Source organism: Lonchura striata, unplaced genomic scaffold, assembly GCF_046129695.1.
Source record: "Lonchura striata isolate bLonStr1 unplaced genomic scaffold, bLonStr1.mat Scaffold_92, whole genome shotgun sequence".
NCBI classification, from domain to species: Eukaryota; Metazoa; Chordata; class Aves; order Passeriformes; family Estrildidae; genus Lonchura; species Lonchura striata.
Genome location: NW_027461191.1, coordinates 490,330 through 512,222, shown reverse-complemented (window position 1 = coordinate 512,222; position 21,893 = coordinate 490,330). Strand labels below are relative to the sequence as shown.

Below are 21,893 nucleotides of genomic sequence, written 5' to 3'. Positions count from 1 at the left end.
GGGTGATCCTGGTAACCAAGCAGAGCTTCAAAAGCACATTTCTCTTGCTGAGCAGCTCTTCTGCCAGCCCAGCAGGGCTGGGGCACTGCCTGCAGCCAGCCTGGGCACAGCACAGAGGCACAGAGAGCTTCAATCAGTCAGGGCTGGGAAGGGGCTGAGAAGTGCCTGGGGCAGAATCACTGCCAGCCCTTGGCACAGGAACCTCTGGCTGCAGGACAATGCAGCTGCAGCTCCTGCAGTGATCTCCTAAAGCTGGAACATCCCAATGCCCACAGACCCTGTGAGTACTGAGTGTTTCTGGTGCAGGGGAGGTGAAATGCTCATGAAGCTCTGAAATACTGAGGGCTTCTGATTAGTCATAGAATATTTCCAAGACAAGGATTTTGATAAAAATTTGGAAATTTCCTAAGAATTTGTAGTCAGCTGTCTACTATTGAAGAGTGACAGGGAAAGAAGGATAAATATTAAAGGTTGATTATGAATATTGACAAGTGCATGAGACATCTGAACTGTTACTTTTAGTGATCAGTAGGTTCACAGGAGATCCCTAATGTGCTTTCAGCCACTCTACCCATGGACAGCACCAGCATCACCTTTGCTGGCCCCATCAGGCTCAACCTGAGCTGTCCTCTCTCCCAGCTGCAAACAGAACCTGCCCCCAGACCGTGCCCTGCAAACAGGCAGGGTTCTGTCAGGCCAAGGAGAGTGCACAGAGATTTGGGGTCTGGGAATGCTGGCAGGGAGAGATCAGGCATGGGGAAACACCTGCAGGAGGAAAATCTCCAGGAAGCAGAGAGAAGATCAGGGAAGGAGAGAAAACAAAACCCAGAAATGCTGTGGCAGGGAGAGTTTAGAGATGTCCAGAGGATCCCCTCCAGTGCAGCCCCTCCCTCTGCACAAGCCCCCTCCCTCCTGTGCCCCAGCCAAGCCTCTGCCCTCAGGGCCGGGGCTCCAAGGCGTGCAGCCCCTCCTGTGCAGGCAGAGCTGCAGCAGAGCCGTGGGGCAGCTCTGCAGCCCCGGGCCCAGTTCCCTCTGCAGAGCACAGGGCTGGGAGCAGCTGCCCGGCACTGGGGGCTCTGGCAGGGGCACAGCTGGCTCAGGGTGACACAGCTGTCCCCAGTGCCCGGCTCTGGGCAATGCTGGCAGTGCAGCCAGGGAAGGAGCTGCACCTCCCTTCATCCAGTGCCATCAGAAGGACACTTGGAAGTCTCCCTGAGATTTCAGTCCAAGCTGGGAGCTTCAATGCAGGGTGCAAACATGTCTTTGAGCATCTCTGAGTTATAAGATTGATGGGGAGAGGCAGAAGTGTTCTGAGGCTGAAAATGCTTCTGGGTTGGTGAAATGAGCAATGTGAGTCCCTGACTACAAATGTGGAGCTGGGCTGTGGTGGATCCATCTGCTCTCAGATGTACCTGGGGGTTTTTAAGGGAAAATGTGGGAAGCTGATCATCCTAACCCAGAGAAAGGTTAAAGCCCAGAGAAATTCTAAAGAGGACAGAATGACAGACCATCTCCCCTCACTCTCCTCTCATCACTTTGCCGCAGAGAACTTACTCATTTTTCCCAGAGTGCAGCAGGAATTTTGAGGATTTCTGATTTCCAGGAACACCAGGACTGATATAAGGGTGTTTATGAAGAAAACCCCAGAATTGTAGAACACAAAAACTGTCTATGTGTGTTCCATGTGAGGGGGTATGGGAAATGACTTTGATTTTGGTTACAGGCATCGCCTCTAACTCTTCACTGTCCTTTCTCCATGAACAGGTGCCCATGTGCAGCCACAGCAAATGTCCAACAGCAGCTCCATCAGCCACTTCCTCCTGCTGGCACTGGCAGACACGCGGCAGCTGCAGCTCCTGCACTTCTGCCTCTTCCTGGGCATCTCCCTGGCTGCCCTCCTGGGCAACGGCCTCATCATCAGCGCCATAGCCTGCGGCCACCACCTGCACACGCCCATGTTCTTCTTCCTGCTCAACCTGGCCCTCAGCGACCTGGGCTCCATCTGCACCACTGTCCCCAAAGCCATGCACAATTCCCTCTGGGACACCAGGAACATCTCCTACACAGGATGTGCTGCACAGCTCTTTTTCTTCATGTTTTTAGTCTCAGCAGAGTTCTACCTCCTGACCATCATGTGCTATGACCGCTACGTGTCCATCTGCAAACCCCTGCACTACGGGACCCTCCTGAGCAGCAGAGCTTGTGCCCACATGGCAGCAGCTGCCTGGGCCAGTGCCTTTCTTTATTCACTGCTGCACACAGCCAATACATTTTCCCTTCCCCTGTGCCATGGCAATGCCCTGGGCCAGTTCTTCTGTGAAATCCCCCAGATTCTCAAGCTCTCATGTATATATTCCAAAGTCAGGGCACTTTGGGTTCTTGCAGTAAGTGCCTGTGTAGGACTTGGTTGTTTTGTGTTCATTGTTTTCTCCTATGTGCAGATCTTCAGGGCTGTGCTGAGGATCCCCTCTGAGCAGGGACGGCACAAAGCCTTTTCCACCTGCCTCCCTCACCTGGCCGTGGTCTCTCTGTTCCTCAGCACGTCCATATTTGCTCATCTGAAGCCCCCATCGATGTCTTCCCCATCCCTGGATCTGGCCCTGTCAGTTCTGTACTCAGTGGTGCCTCCAGCCCTGAACCCCCTCATCTACAGCCTGAGGAACCAGGAGCTCAAGGCTGCAGTGTGGAAACTGATGACTGGATGCTTTCAGGAACATTAAACTCCTGGCCAAATTCTGAAAATATTTGTAATAAAAGTTGTATTTAATATTTTTTTTTGTTTCATTTTGCAGGTTCTTATTCTTTGTTTGTTCATATTGTCCACAATAAATGAATTTTTCTGTGCCATTTCTCATTTTGTTTCTCTCCACCTTCCCTGTGCCCACAGACTGTGTCAATGAGGGGCTGCACTCTCGGTGCCTTTAAAGGAACTAAAGGATGTCCCAGCACAGTTTTCTGCAGAGAGGCCCTTTTGTTGCCTTCTCTGGAGCTGCAGCAGCAATGTCTGTGTGCAGAGCTGGGGCAGATCAGGGCTGGCACAGCAGCTGTGCCCAGGAGCAGCAGCACTTGGTGCTGCCAGTGCTGCTCCCGTGGCCCTGCCCCGCTGCCCTGGTGGCCCTGGTGTTGCTGCAGGGCCTGAGTGCTCTCGGGGCCGGGCACAGTCCTGGGGGTGGCAGTGCCGGGGCTGCAGCAGGGACAGGCCATGGGCACTGCTGGGGCAGCGCTGACGCCTCAGGCCAGGGCCTGGGGGCTCCAGACTCCTTGCCCAGGCTCTCTCAGGAACATGGCCAGGCCAATGCTCAGCACAGAAAACCCCCGTGAGCAGCCCCAGGCTGGCCGTGGGCAGGCTGGGGGCAAACAGCACGGCTGGTGCTCTGCAAGGGCCCTGGGGGAGATGGGAAGGAGCAGCAGAGCAGGGGCTGATCCATCCCCAGTGCGCTGCACAGCCCAGGGCAGCATCCCAGAGCGTCCTCATGGAGCTGCCAACAACATCCCCCCTCTGCAGCCCTGGCCTCTCCCCCAACTCACAGAGGTGCCGCATCCTTGCAGGCACAGACACGGCAGCACTGGCTCAGCAGCCCCTGTTTGCATTGCACACAGCAGGCGGGAGCACCCCCATGCTGGTGCTGTGGGGACATGAACCTGAGGCAGCACAAATGCCATCAGCCCCTGGGGCCAGAAAAGGCTGGGGATGCCAGGGAAACCACTCAGCTTTGTCCTGGCCTCTGCAGTCAGCCAGAAAGTTTGTTCCCATCAGCTGGGAGTTTCCTGTCCCACTGCAGACGCTGCTGCTCAGAGCCAGGGCTGCCTGGCAGCCACCCCCAAACTGCCCTGAGCATTTCCTTGGCTTCACCTTTGCTTTCTTTACTCTTCCTGATACAGATTTCTTCCTGTTGCCCACCCCTGTTCCCTCCCCTGCAAACAGCCCATCCCTGTTTGCCCTTTCCTCTCTGGCCCCACTCTCCATTGCAGTTCCTGACTTGGCACCATGGGAACATCCCTTGGGGAGCAGGATCATCCCACAAGTGCTGCAGGAATTGTCTGCAGGCTCCTGCAGTGCCTGGTGCTGCTCCCTTGCCAGAGGCACCCCAGGCCAGGGGGGCACATCTGGGCTTCTGTGTCTGGCTGTGGGGCTCCCTGTTCTGGGCAGTGAGGAGGAGCTGCAGAGGCTCTGCAGGACTGACAGGATGGGCTTTGGGGCTGTGAGGAGAAGCTGAGGGACCTGGGCTGCTGGAGCTTCTGAAGAGGAGGCCCAGGGCTCCTCCTGCAACTGCTCCAAGGGTGGTTTCAGAGAATCACAGAACCAGCAAGGTTGGAAAAGACCCTGGATATCATCAAGTCCAACGTGTGCCCTGACACCACCATTTCTTCCCTGAGCCTCCTCTTCTCCAATATCAACAAACCCAGCTCCCTCAGCCGCTCCTCACAGGACTTGTGCTCCAGACCCCTCACCAGCCTTGTTGCCCTTCTCTGGACATGCTCCATCCCCTTCATGTCCTTCCTTAATTGGGGGCCCAGAACTGGACACAGCACTCAAGGTGCTGCCTAACCAGTGCCCAGCACAGGGGAAGAATCACTGCCCTGCTCCTGCTGGCCACACCATTCCTGATCCAGGCCAGGAGCCATTGGCCTTCTTGGCCACCTGGGCACTCTGCTGGCTCATGTCCAGCCTGCTGTCCATCAGTCCCTGCAGGTCCCTTTCTGCCTGGCTGCTGTCCAGCCACTCTGTCCCCAGCCTGTAGCGCTGCAGGGGTTGTTGTGGCCAAAGTGCAGGACCCAGCACTGGGACTTGTTAAACCTCACCTTGTTGGATTTGGGCCCTGGATCCAGCCTGTTCAGGGCTCTGTGCAGAGCCCTCCTACCCTCCAGCAGATCAACACTCCCAGACAACCTCGTATCACCAGGGTTCCATGAGGCCCCAGAGTGTCCCAGTGGTCTCCATGATTCCATGAGGCCTCCCAGTGTCACAATGTCCCTTTGGTTCCATGGGATCCCTTGGTGTCACAAAGTCCCTTGGATCCTTGGGCCCTGCAGTGTCACAATGTCACCGTGGTCCCCAAGGCCCTGCAGTGTCACAGTGGATTCTTGGTTCCATGAGGTCTGGCAGGGCGACAATGCTCTCCTTGCTTCCACAGTGCCACAATGGCCTCTTGGTCCCAAGGGCCACCACGGTGTCAAACATGTTTCCTTCATTCCATGAGTCCCTGAGGAGTAGCTCAGGCCTCTTGGGTCACTGGAGCCCTGCAGGGTCACAGTGGCCCCATCATGACACGAGGTCCTGCTCTGTCACAAAGCTCTGCATGGTTCCACAAGGGCCTGCAAGGTCACAGTGGCCTCTTGGTTCCATGAGGCCTCAGAGTGCCCTGTTGATTCCCTTGGTGCTGCAGTGTCCTGGACTCCGACACTTCCTAAATTGGGGACCCCAGAACTGGACCCAGCACTCAAGGTGCTGCCCAACCAGTGCCCAGCACAGGTGAAACATGGATGAAAAATAAAAACCCCACAATTCCAATAAAGATTTGTAGGGAATGGTATGTTTATTTGCAGCGCTGGACACATGTAGGGACTCATCGCCCTTCAATGGACATGCACACCCCTAAGAAGTCCCAAAACTTTTTTATTACCCTTAATTAATTTCCATAGGCATTGAATTTCACAATAGGTTCATGCATATTCATTCTGATGATTTAATGTTACACTTAGAGCTAGTTACACTTGTTTTTGTCAGAAAGTACAGAAAGAACTCCTGGGTCACTCTGCGTGGTCTGTTTAAAGGCCCAAGGAGTCTTTCTTATCTCTTTTTAGTGTGGAAATTTGCATTCTTTCTCTTTAGCTGGGGCAACTTTGCTAGTGCTGCAGTTACCAGACTAAACAGAATATTTCACTCATGTTAGCAAGCTCAAAGGAGCACATTTCACCGAAATCCAAATGGATTTCTACCCTGTTAAATTTTCACTCTGTCTCGCAGGTGAAGAATCACTGCCCTGGTCCTTCTGGCCACAACATTCCTGATCCATAGGAGTGCCAGGGGTTGGATGAGGGAAATGGTGGGGGGTGGGTAGGGACAAAGTGTTATTGATTGTCAGCCATGAAGGATCATGATTTTCATATGTATTCAGATTGTATAACAAGGTGCTGGGGGTCAATATCAATTGGATATTGCTGATATCAAGATATAAGTAAGAAAAGTTAAAAGGACAAAACAATTATCTCTGCATTGTTTTCAATATAGTCTATCCACTTTGAAGACACTTCTGAAATCTGGTCCTGTCCTGACTGGGCCAAGGGCTTCAGCATGAGCGATCTCCTGCTTGATCTGGGTGAAAGCTTGTTGCTGCTCAGGGCCCCAGTGGAAATTGTTTTTTTTTTGCGGGCGACCAGGTAGGGAGGGCTCAAAATCTGGCCGTACTTGAGAATGGGCATTCTCCAAAAACCTATGGCACCTAGGAAAGCTTGTGTTTCCTTCTTGGTGCTGGGTAGACATCACGGTGATCTTATTGATGACCTCAGTTGGAATCTGACTCTGTCCATCTTGCCACTTTACCCAAGGAATTGGATCTCTCAGGCAGGTCCCTTGACTTTGCTCTTCTTGATGGCAAAGCTTCCAGCAGAATTTGGACAATCCTCTCTTCTTTCTCAAACACTTCCATTGCCGTGTTCCCCCACACAATGATGCCGTTGATGTATTGCAAGTGTTCTGGAGCCTCACCCTTTTCCAGTGCAGCCTGGATCAGTCCATGGCAGATGGTGGGGCTGTGTTTCCACCCCTGGGGCAGTCAGTTCCAGGTGTACTGCACGCCCATCCAGGTGAAAACAAACTGAGGCCTGCATTCTGCTGCCAGAGGAATGGAGAAAAACGCGTTAGCAATGTCAGCAGGGGCGTACCACTTTGCTGCCTTGCACTCTAGCTTGTGCTGGAGTTCCAGCATGTCCAGCACAGCAGCGCTCAGCAGTGGAGTCACTTCATTCAAGCCACAATAGTCTACAGTCAATCTCCATTCTCCATTAGACATGTGCACAGACCAGACGTGGAAGGGTGAGTGGGCCTTACTGACCACCCCTTGGCTCTCCAGCTCACGGATCATTCTGTGGATGGGGATCACAACATCCCGATTCGTTCAATACTGCTGGCCCTGCACTGTCGAGGTGGCAATTGGCACTCGTTGCTCTTCCACCCTCAGGAGTCCTACTGCAGATGGGTTCTCTGACAGTCCAGGCAAGGTGTTCAATTGCTTAATGTCCTCTGCCTCTGCAGCAGCTATGCCAAAAGCCCACCTGAGTCCCTTTGGGTCTCTGTAACAGCCGTTCTGGAGGAAGTCTATGCCCAGAACACACGGGGCCTCTGGGCCGGTCACAATGGATGTTTCTGCTGCTCATTCCCAGTCAGGCTCACCTCGGCTCCCACCAGGGTCAATTGCTGCGATCCCCCCGTCACCCCGGCAATGGAAACAGGTTCTGCCCCACATGTCCCGATGGCATTGGGGTACACTGTGCACCAGTATCAGCTAAAGCTTCATATTTCTGTGGCTCTGATGTGCCAGGCCATCGGATCCACACTGACCAAAAGATCCAGTTTTCCCGTGCCTCTCCCTGGATAGAGGCAGGGCCCCTCTAGCCCTGGATAAAATTTTTTTCCTAGGCATACATGGTAGAGGTACTTTAAAGGTGATCTGACAAATCATACTCGGAAGCACGGTCATGGGAGGTTGAGGCTGCCTTCACTTTACTGGAATTCCCTCAGTCAGTGCTTCCCTCCTTGAGCTGACACACCCACGCTGCCAGGACAGAAATGGGTTTCCCATCCCACCTTCCCATGTCTTCCCCATGGTCACATAGAAAGAACTCCAGGCCAGCCCGTGGGGTGTACCCTCTCTCTCTGGCTGGGGAACGTTGGGCTCTGACTTTGGGGCCTGTGACTCGCACTGGGGCAATGTGGGAACTGTTCCTCCTCACCTCCACCCTCATCTCCCTCATCTCCTCTTTGAGTTCCTTGCCCACAGCAGAGCCATGAGCCTGCACTGGACCATGGATCATACTCTCACAATTTCTCAGCTGTTGGCAGCAGAGCCCACTGTCTCTCGGCTGTTATCAGCATTGATCGTGGCAGTGAAGGTGGTGTACTGAGATGGCCCCAGCCTTGCCAGACTCCACAGCATTTGCCCTGTGCCCCTGACCTTGTTGGGGTCATTATCATGCTGTCCATCCCTCCCAAAGAGTACCTCCAATGCTGCCACTTCCCTCAGCTGTTGGATCCCTTCCTCAAGGGTTTTCCAGCACGTTCTATGCTGGTGCTCCTGCATTCTCTCCCCGTGGACAAACCTCTCTCTGACACTCATTAAAATCCGCTCCCAGAGGGAAAGGGACCCTGGCTCCCTTACAAAAATCTGATTCATACCTGAGCCTTGGGTCATGGGTCCCAAATTCCTTGCCTCACCACCATCTAGCTGGACACCTGTACCCATGAGGTCTCAGTCTTGAAGCAGTCAGGTTGTATAAGCCTCACGTCTCCGTCGTTCAATGTCCTTGTTACAGAGACTTTTGTACGTCAGGGACTCGTGATGATCGCAACCTCTGGCTCCCCTGTGGGTTGTGAGGGCCTTCCCTTATCTGGGTGCTCTGATTCCATCTTAGACCTCCTTGTTTCTACAGGGGCAACTGCTGCTGGCTGTGGCTGCCTTTGTGGCTCAGCTGGAACCTGGACAGTTGTAACATCTGTGGGTTCCACTGCTGCCCCATCAGACTCTCCTTTTTTGGGGCAGGGGGAGGGCTTCTCACCAGCTGGGGAATGCACTCCTTCAGCATCTCCTGCATCTCCCTCACCAGACCCCCACCCAGTCTGGGTGGTTCATATCTGGGGTGGCTGTGGGGCAGGGTCAGGCTCTGGGGCAGCAGCATCCCTGGTCTCTGGGGCCGTGTCAGGTTCTGGGCTGGGTGTCAGGGTGGTTATCCAGGTTAATCTTCCCTTGTCTCTCAGTGCCAAATAGAACAGGGCTAACAGCAACACAGGCCCTGTATGAGATCATTGGTATTTGGAGTGGATCTGAGCCCTTCACAAACTGGTGGGGCAAACCCAAAGAGATGGTTAAAGGGTTGGGAGAAAATTTCCCCTGGTGTCATTTCCTCACAGTAGGTGCCACTATTAAAGTAACCCCAAAAGCACACAGTCAGTGTGTGATAGCTGTGAATCCATGTGCCTGCTTCCCAGAGGAAGTTAAAGATCCATGAATTCTTCCCCTTATTCACCCATAAAACAAACCGGAGAACAGCCACAGCAGCCTTGGCTGTAGGAGCCGTGTTTAGATCAGGGCCTGCAAATGGAGAAATGCAGCCACGGTTCCGTGCCACCCAAACCAGGGCAGGCTGGAGCACAGGGTGCCGCTGAACGAGGTTTCTGTAGCAGCACACAGAAATTGGATTACTCAAGAACTGTTATTCTCTTTTTTGTTTCTGTGCCCTCGAGCTGCACGTTGGGTGCCAAAATCTGTCTTGGTTTGCAAAGACAGGAGTCTGCTAAGGAAGGCAGGACCCTCCCTGAAATGGGGAAAAAAATAAATGCAGACCCCTCCCTGTAAATTGCTATAAATTTGAAGTTAAGGGCGACTCTCAGGCAAAAATATGGGAGCAGGAATAACAGTTCTTTATTAGGGAAGAAAATAAAAAGATAAAATAAACAATGCAGTGAACCAACCTCTAACAGATGGCAATTGAATACATCTTGCCTTGCAATCTAGGACAACAACTTATTCAGCATGAATCACATCCATTTACCACATCCCCTTACCCCCTGATATTGCCCACCTGGGACTGACATCCCAAAACATTTTTTAAAAATTGTGCATTTTTCTTCATAATTAAAATTAAGTGAATTTTTAATTAAATTAATTAAACTGATTGATTTTTGATAATAATAATTAAAATTTTATTTTGCTTATGCATAAAAATATTATTCTATATTTTAACATTTCATCTTAATGCTTCTATAAAAAAATCTCTGTATGTTTTTTGCAACCAAAAACGGATTGGTCATTGGTTCTAAGTAACACAATTCCCTTCATTAATTCATTGACCACTATTGGCTATTGATTTTGCCCTTTTTATTCTAATTTCCTTTATTTTTATTATCTTTGTCATAATTTTTTATCATTTTCACAGACAGGGTAAAAGCGGCCACTCTGGGGCCCACGGAGACATTTCTGGGCACATTTGGGGCAGTTTTGTGTCTGGGGAGGGAATTCAGAGAGAACTTGAGGGTCTGGGGGCCCCTGGGGGAGCCGGGCGGGCGCTTGGAGGGGCACTCAGGGATCCTGAGGGGCAGTTCGGGGTCCGGGGGAGCACTCGGGGGTCCGGGGCCCTGGAGGTCAGCGAGGGGAATTTGGGGCCCTTCGGGGTCCGGGGAGCACTCGGGGGAGCTTGGGGAGATTTAACCGGGTTCCTCAGGGCGCAGGGCGCGGCAGGAATTTTAGGCGCGGAACTGTGTTCTGAGGGGCTCTGGGGCCGTGGGGGATGAGAGGAGAGGAATTCCCAGAAGTGGCTGTACCGGGCACCTGTGGGGCTGGGAGCACTCAGGGGATCCGAGGACGCTTTTGGGGGGTCCGGAATGGGCGCTGAGGGCACTTGGGGATCCCGGAGGGTCTGGGGGACACTGACGGGAGAGATGGGGGCGGTACCGGGGTTCTGTGGAGCGCGGGGCATGACGGGCGTTGTAGTCCCGGCCCCAATGGGGCTCTATGGGGCTGCGGGGCATGACGGGAGTTGTAGGCAAAAGAAAAGATGGCGCAGACTCCAGGCACCGCCCCCAAAGACATGATCCCTGGCGCTGATTGGAGGCAATGATGATGGGCGGGAGCCTCGGCCAATGGGAGGCGGCGGGGGCGGGAACAGCCCATTCAACCCTTCAAGACCCTCCCAGTACAGCCCAGTTCATCCCCAGTACAGCCCAGTACAAACCCCAGTGCCCCTCCAGTCCCTCCCAGCCCAGCCCAGTCCCTCCCAATACACCTGAGTTCATTCCCAGGCCCTCCCAGTTCCTCCCAATGTCATCCACAATATGCCCCAGTGTTGCCCAGTCTTCCCCGCAATGTCCCTGGTTTGTCCCAGTATCCCCCAGTTTCACTCCCAGTATGTCCCAGTGTGTCCCAGTGTACCCCCAAGTCCATCCCAGCCCACCCAGATTCCCCCTCAGTGTTCCTCAGGTTCCCAGGCTGTCCCACTGCCCCACAGGATCACTCCCAGTATGTCCCAGTGTGTCCCACAGCATTCCCAGTGTTCCCCAGTATGTCCCAGTCCTCCCCAGTGTTTCCAAGGACAGTTTAATTTCTCAGGGCTGCCGTGGCAGCCAAACCCAGCAGTGGGGTCAGTGCAGTGCCCATGGCCACAGCCCCTTGCAGTGCCCAGTGCAGCTGGGGCTGATGATCCACCCTCACAGCTGGCCCAGGGCCGGTCTGGAGTGGTTTTGATGGCACCTTGGTCTGGCAAACACCCGAGGAGGGTGTCTGTTTTCATGGGGAAACTCAGGAGTTTTAGATTGCTTCAAACATAGAAAAAGGGAAAGCCCCTCTTAGGCTGGGTGCAGCCAGCTCTGCAGGCACAGCAGGTCCCAGGTGAGTGAGGACAGACAGGATGGGCTGGGGCAATGTGGAGCAAGGTTGTCCACGCTGGGCCAGAGCTCAGGGCACAGCTTCTCTGAGCAGGCCAGAGCTCCTGTGGGGAGACCCTGGGTCAATATCAGTCACAGAATGCTGCAATCACCTCTGATCTAAAGAGAAATGTAATAAAATACACCCTTTAAAACAGGAATGTGTATTTCTTACAAGCACTTTGAAATCTTTCTCCACAACTGGAATAGGAAAACTTTAATGACCCTCTCAGGGCTTTGGTGTTGTTTACATCAGACTCAGTCCCTGAGAGTGTCTTCAAAAAACTTCTCAAGAACTCAAAGCTAAATTTAAACTCCAAAGTTTCTTGAAGTTTTAATGGGTCCCACTGAGGGACAGGACTGAGAAAGTGTCCCCAGGTTCCAGTCAGAGCAGAACACTGGAGGCAGTGATGACAGCTGGGGACAAGCAAGGGAAAGGTGTCTCTGCTGCTGAGCAAACCTGGATGTGTTTCAGGAATGCAAAGAGCCCAGGCCTGAGCCCCAGCCCCTGGCAAGGCAGATCCTGTCCCTCCCTCATTGCTCAGGGCTCTTCCCGGGATGGGCACTGGCATGTGGGGATGTGCAGTGCCAAGGGCAGGACCATGGGGTGGCCCCTGCCAGGCTGCTGAGCAGGGACAAGGAGGCACTGAGGCCCCAGGGCTGCAAGGGTCACTTGTCCCCTCGTGGCCTCAGGCCCAGGGCCAGCAGCCATGGCCAAAGGGCTGCACAGGTTGGCTCTGTCAGGGCCTTGCAGCTGCTGCACATCCCTGTGCCCTCTGCAGCCCAGGCTGTCCCACGGTGTCCCTGCCCTGCGCCTCTGTCCCTGCAGGCTGTCGTCACCCCCGGCTGCCCCACCTCGCTGGCCCTTCCTTTGCTGGCAGCTCTGCCTCCTGCTGCCCCTGCCTGGCCACACAAAGCCTTGGGCTGATACCAAAAGGGTTAATTCCATTTTTACCTTGCCTGGGAACTTTTAACACAGGAACAGAGTGTGCAGGAGCTGCTTTTCCAGCAAGGACAGTTGGAAGTGTAGAAGACATCTGGCTCAAGGGTGCAGTGATACAAAAAGCAAGGACTGAAACTGGGAACTTGGGGTGGGTTTTATGGCAATGGGTAAATTGTAATACACATTTAGCGACTGTGTATAAGCAACACACAGGTAGAGTTACATGTCCACATACGGTTAGGAGTTATCCCTCACTAGACCCAAGGCCTGAATAAATGATCCCCTCTTAAATAGCAAATTAGTGTTAAGGAGTCTTGTTCTGATATTTCAGAGATTTGGTGGCCATGGGGCCTCACAGAACCCAGGAGTCAGCTGTGACTCTGTGCAAACTCATGGAACGAAGGGTCCATGGTGACACAGCGGAACCCCATGGAGCCAAAATCCATTTTGGCACACTGGGGCCACATTGAACCAATGGCCCACTGTGATACCACGGATCCAAGGAGACCATTGTGACCCTGAGAAACCTCTTGGAACCAAGTGGCCATTCTGACACAGCAAGGCCTCGTGGAACCACAGGTCCATGGTGACACTGCAAGGTCACACGGAACCAAGGTGGCCATGGAACCAAGGTTCTGCCATGGAACCTCATGGAACAACGGGACCATGGTGACACTGTGGAACCAGGGAGACTGTTTTTGGCAGTAGGAAAGCTCATGGAACTCCAAGTCCATTGTGACACAGCGAGGCCTCATGGAACCAAGGGAGCATTTTTAAACTGTGTGGCCTCATGGAACCATGAGCCATTGTGACACAGCGTGGCACCTCATGGAGCCAAGAGTCCATTGTGAAACTGTGGGGCCCTGTGGAACCAGGGGGAGCACAGTGACTTTGTGGGGCCTCATGGAACCATGGAGACTGTTCTGACAGTGTGGGACCCACTGGAATCAAAGGGCCATGAGAGTATGGCAGGGCCTCATGGAACCAAGGGGACTGCAGTGAACACTGTGGGTCTCCGTGGGATGAAGGGTCCAATGGAACCATTGTGTCACCATTGTGTCACTCTGGGGCATCCTGGAACCAAAGGTCCATTGTGACCCAGCAGGGCCTCATGGGACCATGGAGACCATTCCTACATTTTGAGGCCTTGTGAAACCAAAGGGCCTCTGTGGCACTTCAGAGCCTCGTGGGGCCAAGGGGACCATCGTGACACTGTGGGGATCAGTGACACCAATGGTCTGTTGTCACACTGCCAGGCCTTAGGTGTGGGTGCTCTGCTTGTTTTTTCTGCCTGTGTCCTGGTCAGGATTGAAGGTACTTGAGATGATAGTTTGTGTTCAGACTCAGGTAATTCTTGTTTCTTATCAGTGTTTCAGGCTCACAACTGAGTTGTGCAGTCTTTCATTAGCAAGTCACAAAATGGCCAAATATCTCTTGTTAGAAGGTCTTTTAAAACTACCCAACCAAGGAATGACACCTAAATTATTTTCCCTTTTAACCCAATAACTGATCCCTCGAAGCCAGCAGTGAGGACTTTTCTGTCCAATCACAAAATATCACCCAAACCCATGAAGAAGGAGGTAAGAAGAAGGTAAATAAGAAGAACCTGTCTCCACCCTAAAACCACAAACACTGCTGTCCTTCCCAGGAGCTGTTCTTCAGCTGCCTCGGGAGGCCCTTTGGCCTCTGGACCCACACTCTGGCTCCATTATTAGCATTGCTGGATCCAAACCCTTTATCTCCACTAACAGCAGTGATTTGAGGTGGATCTCCTTTTTTCCCAATTGTTTTAAACACTGACAATATCAATAATTGTGCTACCCTGTCATGGGTTTGGATAATCCAATCTTGTTCACTATTGTTTAACCAAATTACTTCAATTTGTCCTTGATAATCTGCATCAGTTCCTCCTTCCGTGACGGGGCACTGGCGCGGGGAGGCGGGCGCTGCCGAGGGGAGCCGCGCGCTGATTGGTCGGCTTGGCACGGGGCGCGCCGCTATTGGCTGGGGAGCCCGCGCGCGGCAGAGGCGGGAAACTGTGAGGGGAGCGCGGCTGAGGAGGAGCTGAGGGGGGGCCGGGGGGAGCTGGGGGGGTTTGGGGCGGGTCTGGGGAGAAATTGGGGATTTTGGGGGGATTGACGGGAAATAGGGGGTGTGCGGTGGGTTTGGGGGGAATGAGGGATCTGAGGGGGCTTTGGTGGGTCTGAGGGGGTTTAGGGAGCTTAGGGCTGTGGGAAACCACAGAGTGAGGTATTGTTTATTAAGATATATATAAAGGTTAGGAAACGGATTTGTGAGAAACCACCGACTGAGGATAGGAAACGGAGTGTGAGAAAATACAGACTGCTTACAGACTAAGGTATTGTTTAGGAAACGAGGATACGCAAATAGCCTGCGGACACAACATTTGCAAGATAAGAAAACCACAAACACTTACACCTGGGGACTGACGATACAAGATAAAGATAACCACAATTACTCACAGACTGCTTACGTAAACAGAAGGAAATTGCAAGATAATCCAGGAATTAGTTTAAACAAAGGAGACCCCTCAGAACTTCATGGAAAGAATGGAATAAAAGGAAGGCTGTTTAGACGAATCGCCGCGGCAGAGAGGGAGCGGAGACTCCCCGGCCGTCCAGCGCTGCTTTTGCTCATATCCTACTTGCTGTAATTAATAAAATTCTAATTGGATTATGATCCGTTGTGGCGTAAATTTATAACAATTTCTGGTGCCATGACTCGGATAAGGAACGGTGGGCTTTGGTCCTCCGGGGAGGCGCCCCGCGACATTTCGCGGTCCCGCGACCAATAGCTTACCCTAACCTTACCGACGAACCTAAAGCCTAGGATAATGAGCAAAGGAGAGACCGGTAAAATCCCATAAAATTTCTGTGCATGAGAGTCCGGACGAAGACGCAGGACGCGTGAGTAGTGAAATTATTCGCAGAGTGAAATTGTTCGCGGCGAAATTGTTCATGGGTTTTCCGTTCGGGCGGGATTGGGTTTCCTGTAATATAACGAATGAGAGGTTCGATATACTGAGCCAAGCAAGTGTGGACTCTTAAGTACTGCATTTTCCATCTCCCGCGAGGGACTGGGCCAGGAACAAGAGAAGCGAGTGCGTGTGTGTGTGGGGGGATATTCCAGAAGATGGGGGCGAAGGGCAGCAAGCCTTCAACTCCCATGGGAAGGGTACCCACTGTACCTAAGGATACCCCTCTGGCATATATCTTAGATAATTGGAGATATTTCCCTGGAACCCTAGGGAAAGATAAGCAAAAAATGATAGAATATTGTACTAAGATATGGGGAGGGAAGAAGATTTCTAAAAATGTCTTTTGGCCAGTCTATGGGTCAGAAAAAGATTGGGTAAGACAGCAGTTAAACCTCTGGGTAAATAATAAAAAACTCCTTAACCCGGAGGAGAGACAATATGCAGAAGTGTGGCTGGAAAGACCGGGAGCTGGACTTTATCCGCTGAATGAAATAAAAACTAAACATAAGAAAAAGAAGGAAGAGTTAGACAAAACCCTTCTAACCCTCCCTCCTTACATTCCTCCTCCTGTTCCTGCAGCCCCTCCAGAGGTCCCCAGAGCACCCACTCCCTCACCAGAGTCAGAACAAGGGTCTCCCCCCCCTCCTAGACGCGTAACTAGAAGTCAAAGAGGGGAAGCTCAGATGTACCCCCTAAGGGAAATACTCATGGGGGGACCTCAGCCTGTGATCGGATATATTTCCATCCCCTTAAACTCGGCTGACCTACGAGATTTTAAAAGAACCAAGATGGGAAGCTTAATTGAGGACCCACTCGGAGTAGCAGAAAGACTAGATCAATTTTTGGGACCAAGCCTTTATACTTGGGATGAGATGCAATCTATCCTTGGTCAATTATTTAATACCGAGGAAAGATATATGATTAGACGAGCAGGAATGAGACTGTGGGATGCTCAACATGCTCAGGGACCTCAAGCAGATATTAAATGGCCACTCCAAAGACCTAATTGGAATAATCAGGATCCGGCGCATAGAACTCATATGCAGGACCTGAGAACTATAGTAATTCAGGGAATTAGAGAAGCAGTACCCCGTGGGCAGAATATCAATAAAGCATTTAATGAAATGCAAAAGAAAGATAAAAGCCCTACTGAGTGGCTGGAACGACTAAGGAAAGCTCTTCAGCTTTACTCTGGGGTAAATCCAAACGACCCTTTAGGGCAAGTGCTCCTCAAAACTCAGTTTGTGGCAAAATCATGGGAAGATATCAGGAAGAAGATTGAAAAGTTAGAGAACTGGCAGAATAGATGGTTAGATGAATTATTGAGGGAAGCTCAGAAAGTCTACGTAAGGCGGGAAGAAGAGACCAGCAAGCGACAAGTAAGAATGATGGTAGTAGCAGTCAGAGAGGATCGCAAAGGACTGGTGAACACAGATCTGCTAGGATGAAACAAGGGGATGTAATAATAGAAAAGGAACAGAGGTGTTGTTTTTACTGTGGAAAGAAGGGACATATAAGGAAGAATTGCAGAGAAAGGATCAGGGATGAGGGAATATTGAAAACAGAATAGGGGAGTCAGGGGCTCTATATCTTAGGGGACCGGAGTCGTCATGAGCCCTTGATAAAATTAAAAATAGGTCCCCATAAACAAGAGTTCACCTTTTTGGTAGACACTGGGGCTGAGAAATCAACTATTAAGCAGATACCTGAGGGATGTAAAGTTTCCCCTGAAAAAGTACAAGTAATTGGGGCAAAAGGGGAACCCTTTAAAGTAAGCAAAATCAAAAATGTGGTATTCGAAACTGAAAATAAATTTGGAATGGGTGAACTCTTGCTCGTCCCTGAAGCAGAATTTAACCTGTTAGGACGAGACTTAATTATTGAATTGCAATTAGAAATTAAAGTGAAAAATCAAGAGTTGGCAGTGTCTGCTTATCCTTTGACTGTGCATGATCAAAAACAAATTAACCCCAATGTCTGGTACTCTCCAGACACAATTAGTAGACTGGAAATGCCACCGATCAAAATCCAAATTTCCGAACCCCACATACCTGTGAAGGTAAGGCAATATCCCATATCCTTAGAAGGACAAAGAGGATTGAAGCCAGAAATTGATTGATTATTGGCACAAGGAATCTTAGAGCCTTGTATGTCACCCTTTAACACCCCCATTTTGCCTGTAAAGAAACCTAATGGGAAATATTGGCTCGTACATGATCTGAGGGAAATAAACAAAAGAACTATTACTCGGTTCCCTGTGGTAGCAAACCCATACACATTGCTAAGCAAACTAGGACCCCATAATTCCTGGTATAGTGTGATTGATTTAAAGGATGCCTTTTGGGTCTGTCCACTAGCAGAAGAATGCCGTAATTATTTTGCCTTTGAATGGGAAGACATAGAGACGGGCTGGAGACAGCAATTAAGATGGACCGTGCTCCCTCAAGGGTTCACTGAATCCCCTAATCTGTTTGGACAGGCCCTAGAAGAGCTCTTAACAGAATATCAGCAAAACATCGTAACCAGCTTTGGGAACATGGACTGATTGTGCAACGACCCCCATTGGACTTAAAAATGCACAACGTTAAACCTGGGGATTGGATATTGATTAAAGTGTGGAAGGAAGAAATCCTAAAGCCCAATTGGGAGGGACCTTATCTTGTTTTGTTGACAACAGAAACAGCCGTCTGGACTGCTGAGCGTGGATGGACTCATGCCAGCCGCCTTAAAGGCCCAGTAACGAGACCCCACTGGAAAGTAATCAGCACCCCAGGTGACACCAAGATAACCCTGAAAAGATAACATAATGATAAAGACGTTATTTGATTTTTTTGCTGCATTACCTTTTGGTATCAAGTGTGTATTGCTGTTTATATATGCTATAATTATTTCTTTTTTTATCTATTATATATGGAAGCGTACAAAGTGTGTTGAAGGAAATTGCTAGACATATGTAGCCACACCATAGTGAATCTAGAAGGTATGCTGATGTAAATAATATATGTACTCTAAATATACGAATTCGTGGTAATGATATAAACTGCAATTGTTATCTATTTTGCTTGTTTTAGGTATAAGGTATGCCAGGATAAATGGTGAACACACTGTGAAGGTGGATACCTTCAATATTATTGTTACCATTCCAACAAACCAGTCCCCTTTGTGGTTGAAATCTTGGCTATAAAGTGTAGAGGGGAAGTACTAACTGTGTCTTGCTTTGCCCCATTAGTTCAAGCTGCAAAGTGGGAAGCCTATATAAAGAGGCAGAAATCCCGAAACAGTTGCTCTCCTGAAGAATTCCCTTGCTGCCGAGAAGATGATACCCCCCGTGACTTGACGCAACCGAGTCAATGGGCGAGGCAGAAGAGGAACAAACTGTGGAGAAAAGAACCAGGACAATGGGACGCAGAGGCAGCAACGGCCGAACTTCCCCAGGATTGGTAAAAATCTACTTAAATTGGCAAAATTGACAGACACCCTTTTTCCTGGTATACCGTTAGTCTTGATATTGATAATAACCCAGGCAGAAGGGGGAAATCCTCATGAACCATTTAAATGGGAACTAATATCTTGGGAAGGAACGAGAACAATAGCCACTTTTAGCAACCCAGGTCCACCTGAATTCATAGTAAAACTTTGTGATTTAATACCAATACACTGAAAAAGGACCTCCATTTTATATATGCCCGGCCTCTGGACCGTTTTACTGTAATTATCCCGGACATTATTATTGTGGTTATTGGGGATGTGAAACAATAGCCTCGGGCTGGTCGATAAAGGCTCCTGATAAATATATAAAAGCAACCTGGACTCCTAACGAATGTGTGCCTGAACAAACAGGTGTAGATCTTACAGGTCTGCGTAACGTAGATTATGTAGCTTCACGTGACAAGGAAGTCTGTACCTACATCAAATTTCAAGTATTACATCCCCTAGAAGACAAGTGGTTAGTGGGATGAACATGGGGAATATGGGTCTATGGAGGAATTCCTAAAGACTTGGGAGGGCACTTTCTCATAAGAAAAGTTAAAATACCACATGATTCACTCCCTGTTGGGCCGAATAAAGTATTGAATTTACCCACTTCCCCTACAAAAAAGACTGTCCCCACAAGTGTTATAACCACTCATCCAAGCTCCCTATCAGTAACAGATCAAATAACTAATGACAGGGTGACAGTTAGGGATTCAGGAGCGTCAAAATCCAAAGACCCTTTATGGGATTTAATGCAAGCCTCTTATCGTGCCCTTAATGAAAGCAAACCAAATATAACTAAGGAGTGTTTGTTATGTTATAATGTTAGACCACCATATTTTGAGGCAATTGGAAAACCAGATAAGATTCAATGGTCTAGTGGTTCAAACCCATGAGAATGTCCATGGAATGACCAAAAAAACCATACGCAAGGAATTACTATTCAATTAGTAACAGGTCAAGGAAAATGCATCAGTACAGTGCCCAAAGATTATCAGCCTCTGTGTAACCAAACAACAATAATCACTACAAAAACTATAGAGAGACACAAGAAGAGAAATGACAAATGGGCTATCCCAGCACCAGGAGCTAAATTAGTTTGTTCAGACACCGGAGTAACGCCTTGCCTATCCCTAAAAGTGTTTGATCAATCTCAGTTTTGCGTACAGGTGATTATAGTTCTTCGTCTGATCTATCACACCTCTGAGGAGGTGTTACGCCACTTTGAAGGGGACCTGAATATACAAAAACGAGAACCAATTACGGTGGTAACCTTAGCTACACTGCTGATAGCGGGTGGAGTTGGAACAGGTACAGGCATAGCCTCCCTAGTAAAAAGTCAGGAACTACAAAGTTTACAGATGGCTGTAGTGAAGATTTAGCGAAAATAGAACAATCTATCCAAAATTTAGCCACTTCAGTAAAGTCTTTATCAGAAGTAGTACTGCAAAATAGAAGGGGATTAGATCTGTTATTCCTAAAAGAAGGAGGATTATGTATAGCTCTCAATGAAGAATGTTGTTCTTTTGCTGACCATACAGGAGTAGTCCAGGATACTATGTCTGAACTCCGGAAAAGGTTAAATCAACGTAAAAAAGATCGAGAGGCGGGCAGGTCATGGTATGAAAATTGGTTTAATGTTTCACCTTGGCTAACCACTTTGTTATCTGCCTTAGCAGGACCACTGATTATATTGATTCTGGGACTTATATTTGGGCCTTGTATATTACGCTGTATTTTACATGATGGTAAAAAACAATTTGACATAGCTAAACTACTTGTTTTAACTACGAGGTCAGGGGCAAAATATAAAAGTGCATCTATTGATGAAGATGAAGATTTTTGTGAATGTGTTGTGCCACGTGGGGGCTACGCCTATTGTAATTGTGAAGTATTACCTTGTGAGTGCTATGATAAATGTTGGGATTGTGGAAAAAGGTTTATTTGCAATGCCGAGGGTGAAATCAGCGTCTAATAAACAATAATGGGATAAAACAAGAAAATGGGGGTATTTGTGGGAAACCACAGACTGAGGTATTGTTTATTAAGATATATATAAAAGTTAGGAAACGGATTTGTGAGAAATCACAGACTGAGGATAGGAAACAGAGGGTGAGAAAATACAGACTGCTTACAGACTAAGGTATTGATTAGGAAACGAGGATACGCAAATAGCCTGCGGACACAACATTTGCAAGATAAGGAAACCAAACACTTACACCTGGGGACTGACGATACAAGATAAAGATAACCCCAATTACTCACAGACTGCTTACGTAAACAAAAGGAAACTGCAAGCTTAAACAAAGGAGACCCCTCGGGAATTCATTGAAGGAACGGGATAAAAAGGAGGGCTGTTTGAATGAATCGGCGCGGCAGAGAGGGAGCAGAAACTCCCCCGCCGCCCAGTGCTGTCTTTGCTCATATCCTACTTGCTGTAATTAATAAAATTCTAATTGGATTATGATCCGTTGTGGCGTAAATTTATAACAAGAGCCCTCCAGGGAGGTGTTCTGGTTTGAAAGCAAAACCAGTGAGAGACTCCAAGTCAGAAATACAATTTATTGGGAAAAGTGAAAAGGACAAAACTACATGCAATAATACAAAGGGAAAGACTACTGACAAAGTCAGAATACAACCTGGCCAGTGTGCTGGTAGCAGTCCAGATTGGAGCAGCTGCAGTCCTCTTGGGATGGCAGATGTAGTTGCTGTGTCTTCTCAGAGAACCTGTGAAAAGGCTCCCCTCTGCCTAGAAATCCCCAGTTTTATCCAGGTGGGAATGCCTAGCTCCTCCCCTTGGGCAGAGCATCTCACAATGGGTCATTATGAGTCACAAGGTGTGT

General features: G+C 49.7%; 2 protein-coding genes across 2 annotated transcripts in view; both read left to right on the top strand.

The window, feature by feature from the left end:
- The window catches only part of LOC144248828 (uncharacterized), a 472,843-nt gene that overhangs the window by 46,784 nt on the left and 404,166 nt on the right, over positions 1 to 21,893 (top strand). The gene's annotated exons all lie outside the window — the stretch shown is intronic.
- Positions 1,788 to 2,720, top strand: LOC144248844 (olfactory receptor 14J1-like). The gene has a single exon (XM_077790824.1). It carries the CDS (start codon positions 1,788 to 1,790, stop codon positions 2,718 to 2,720), a length of 933 nt encoding a protein of 310 aa, XP_077646950.1.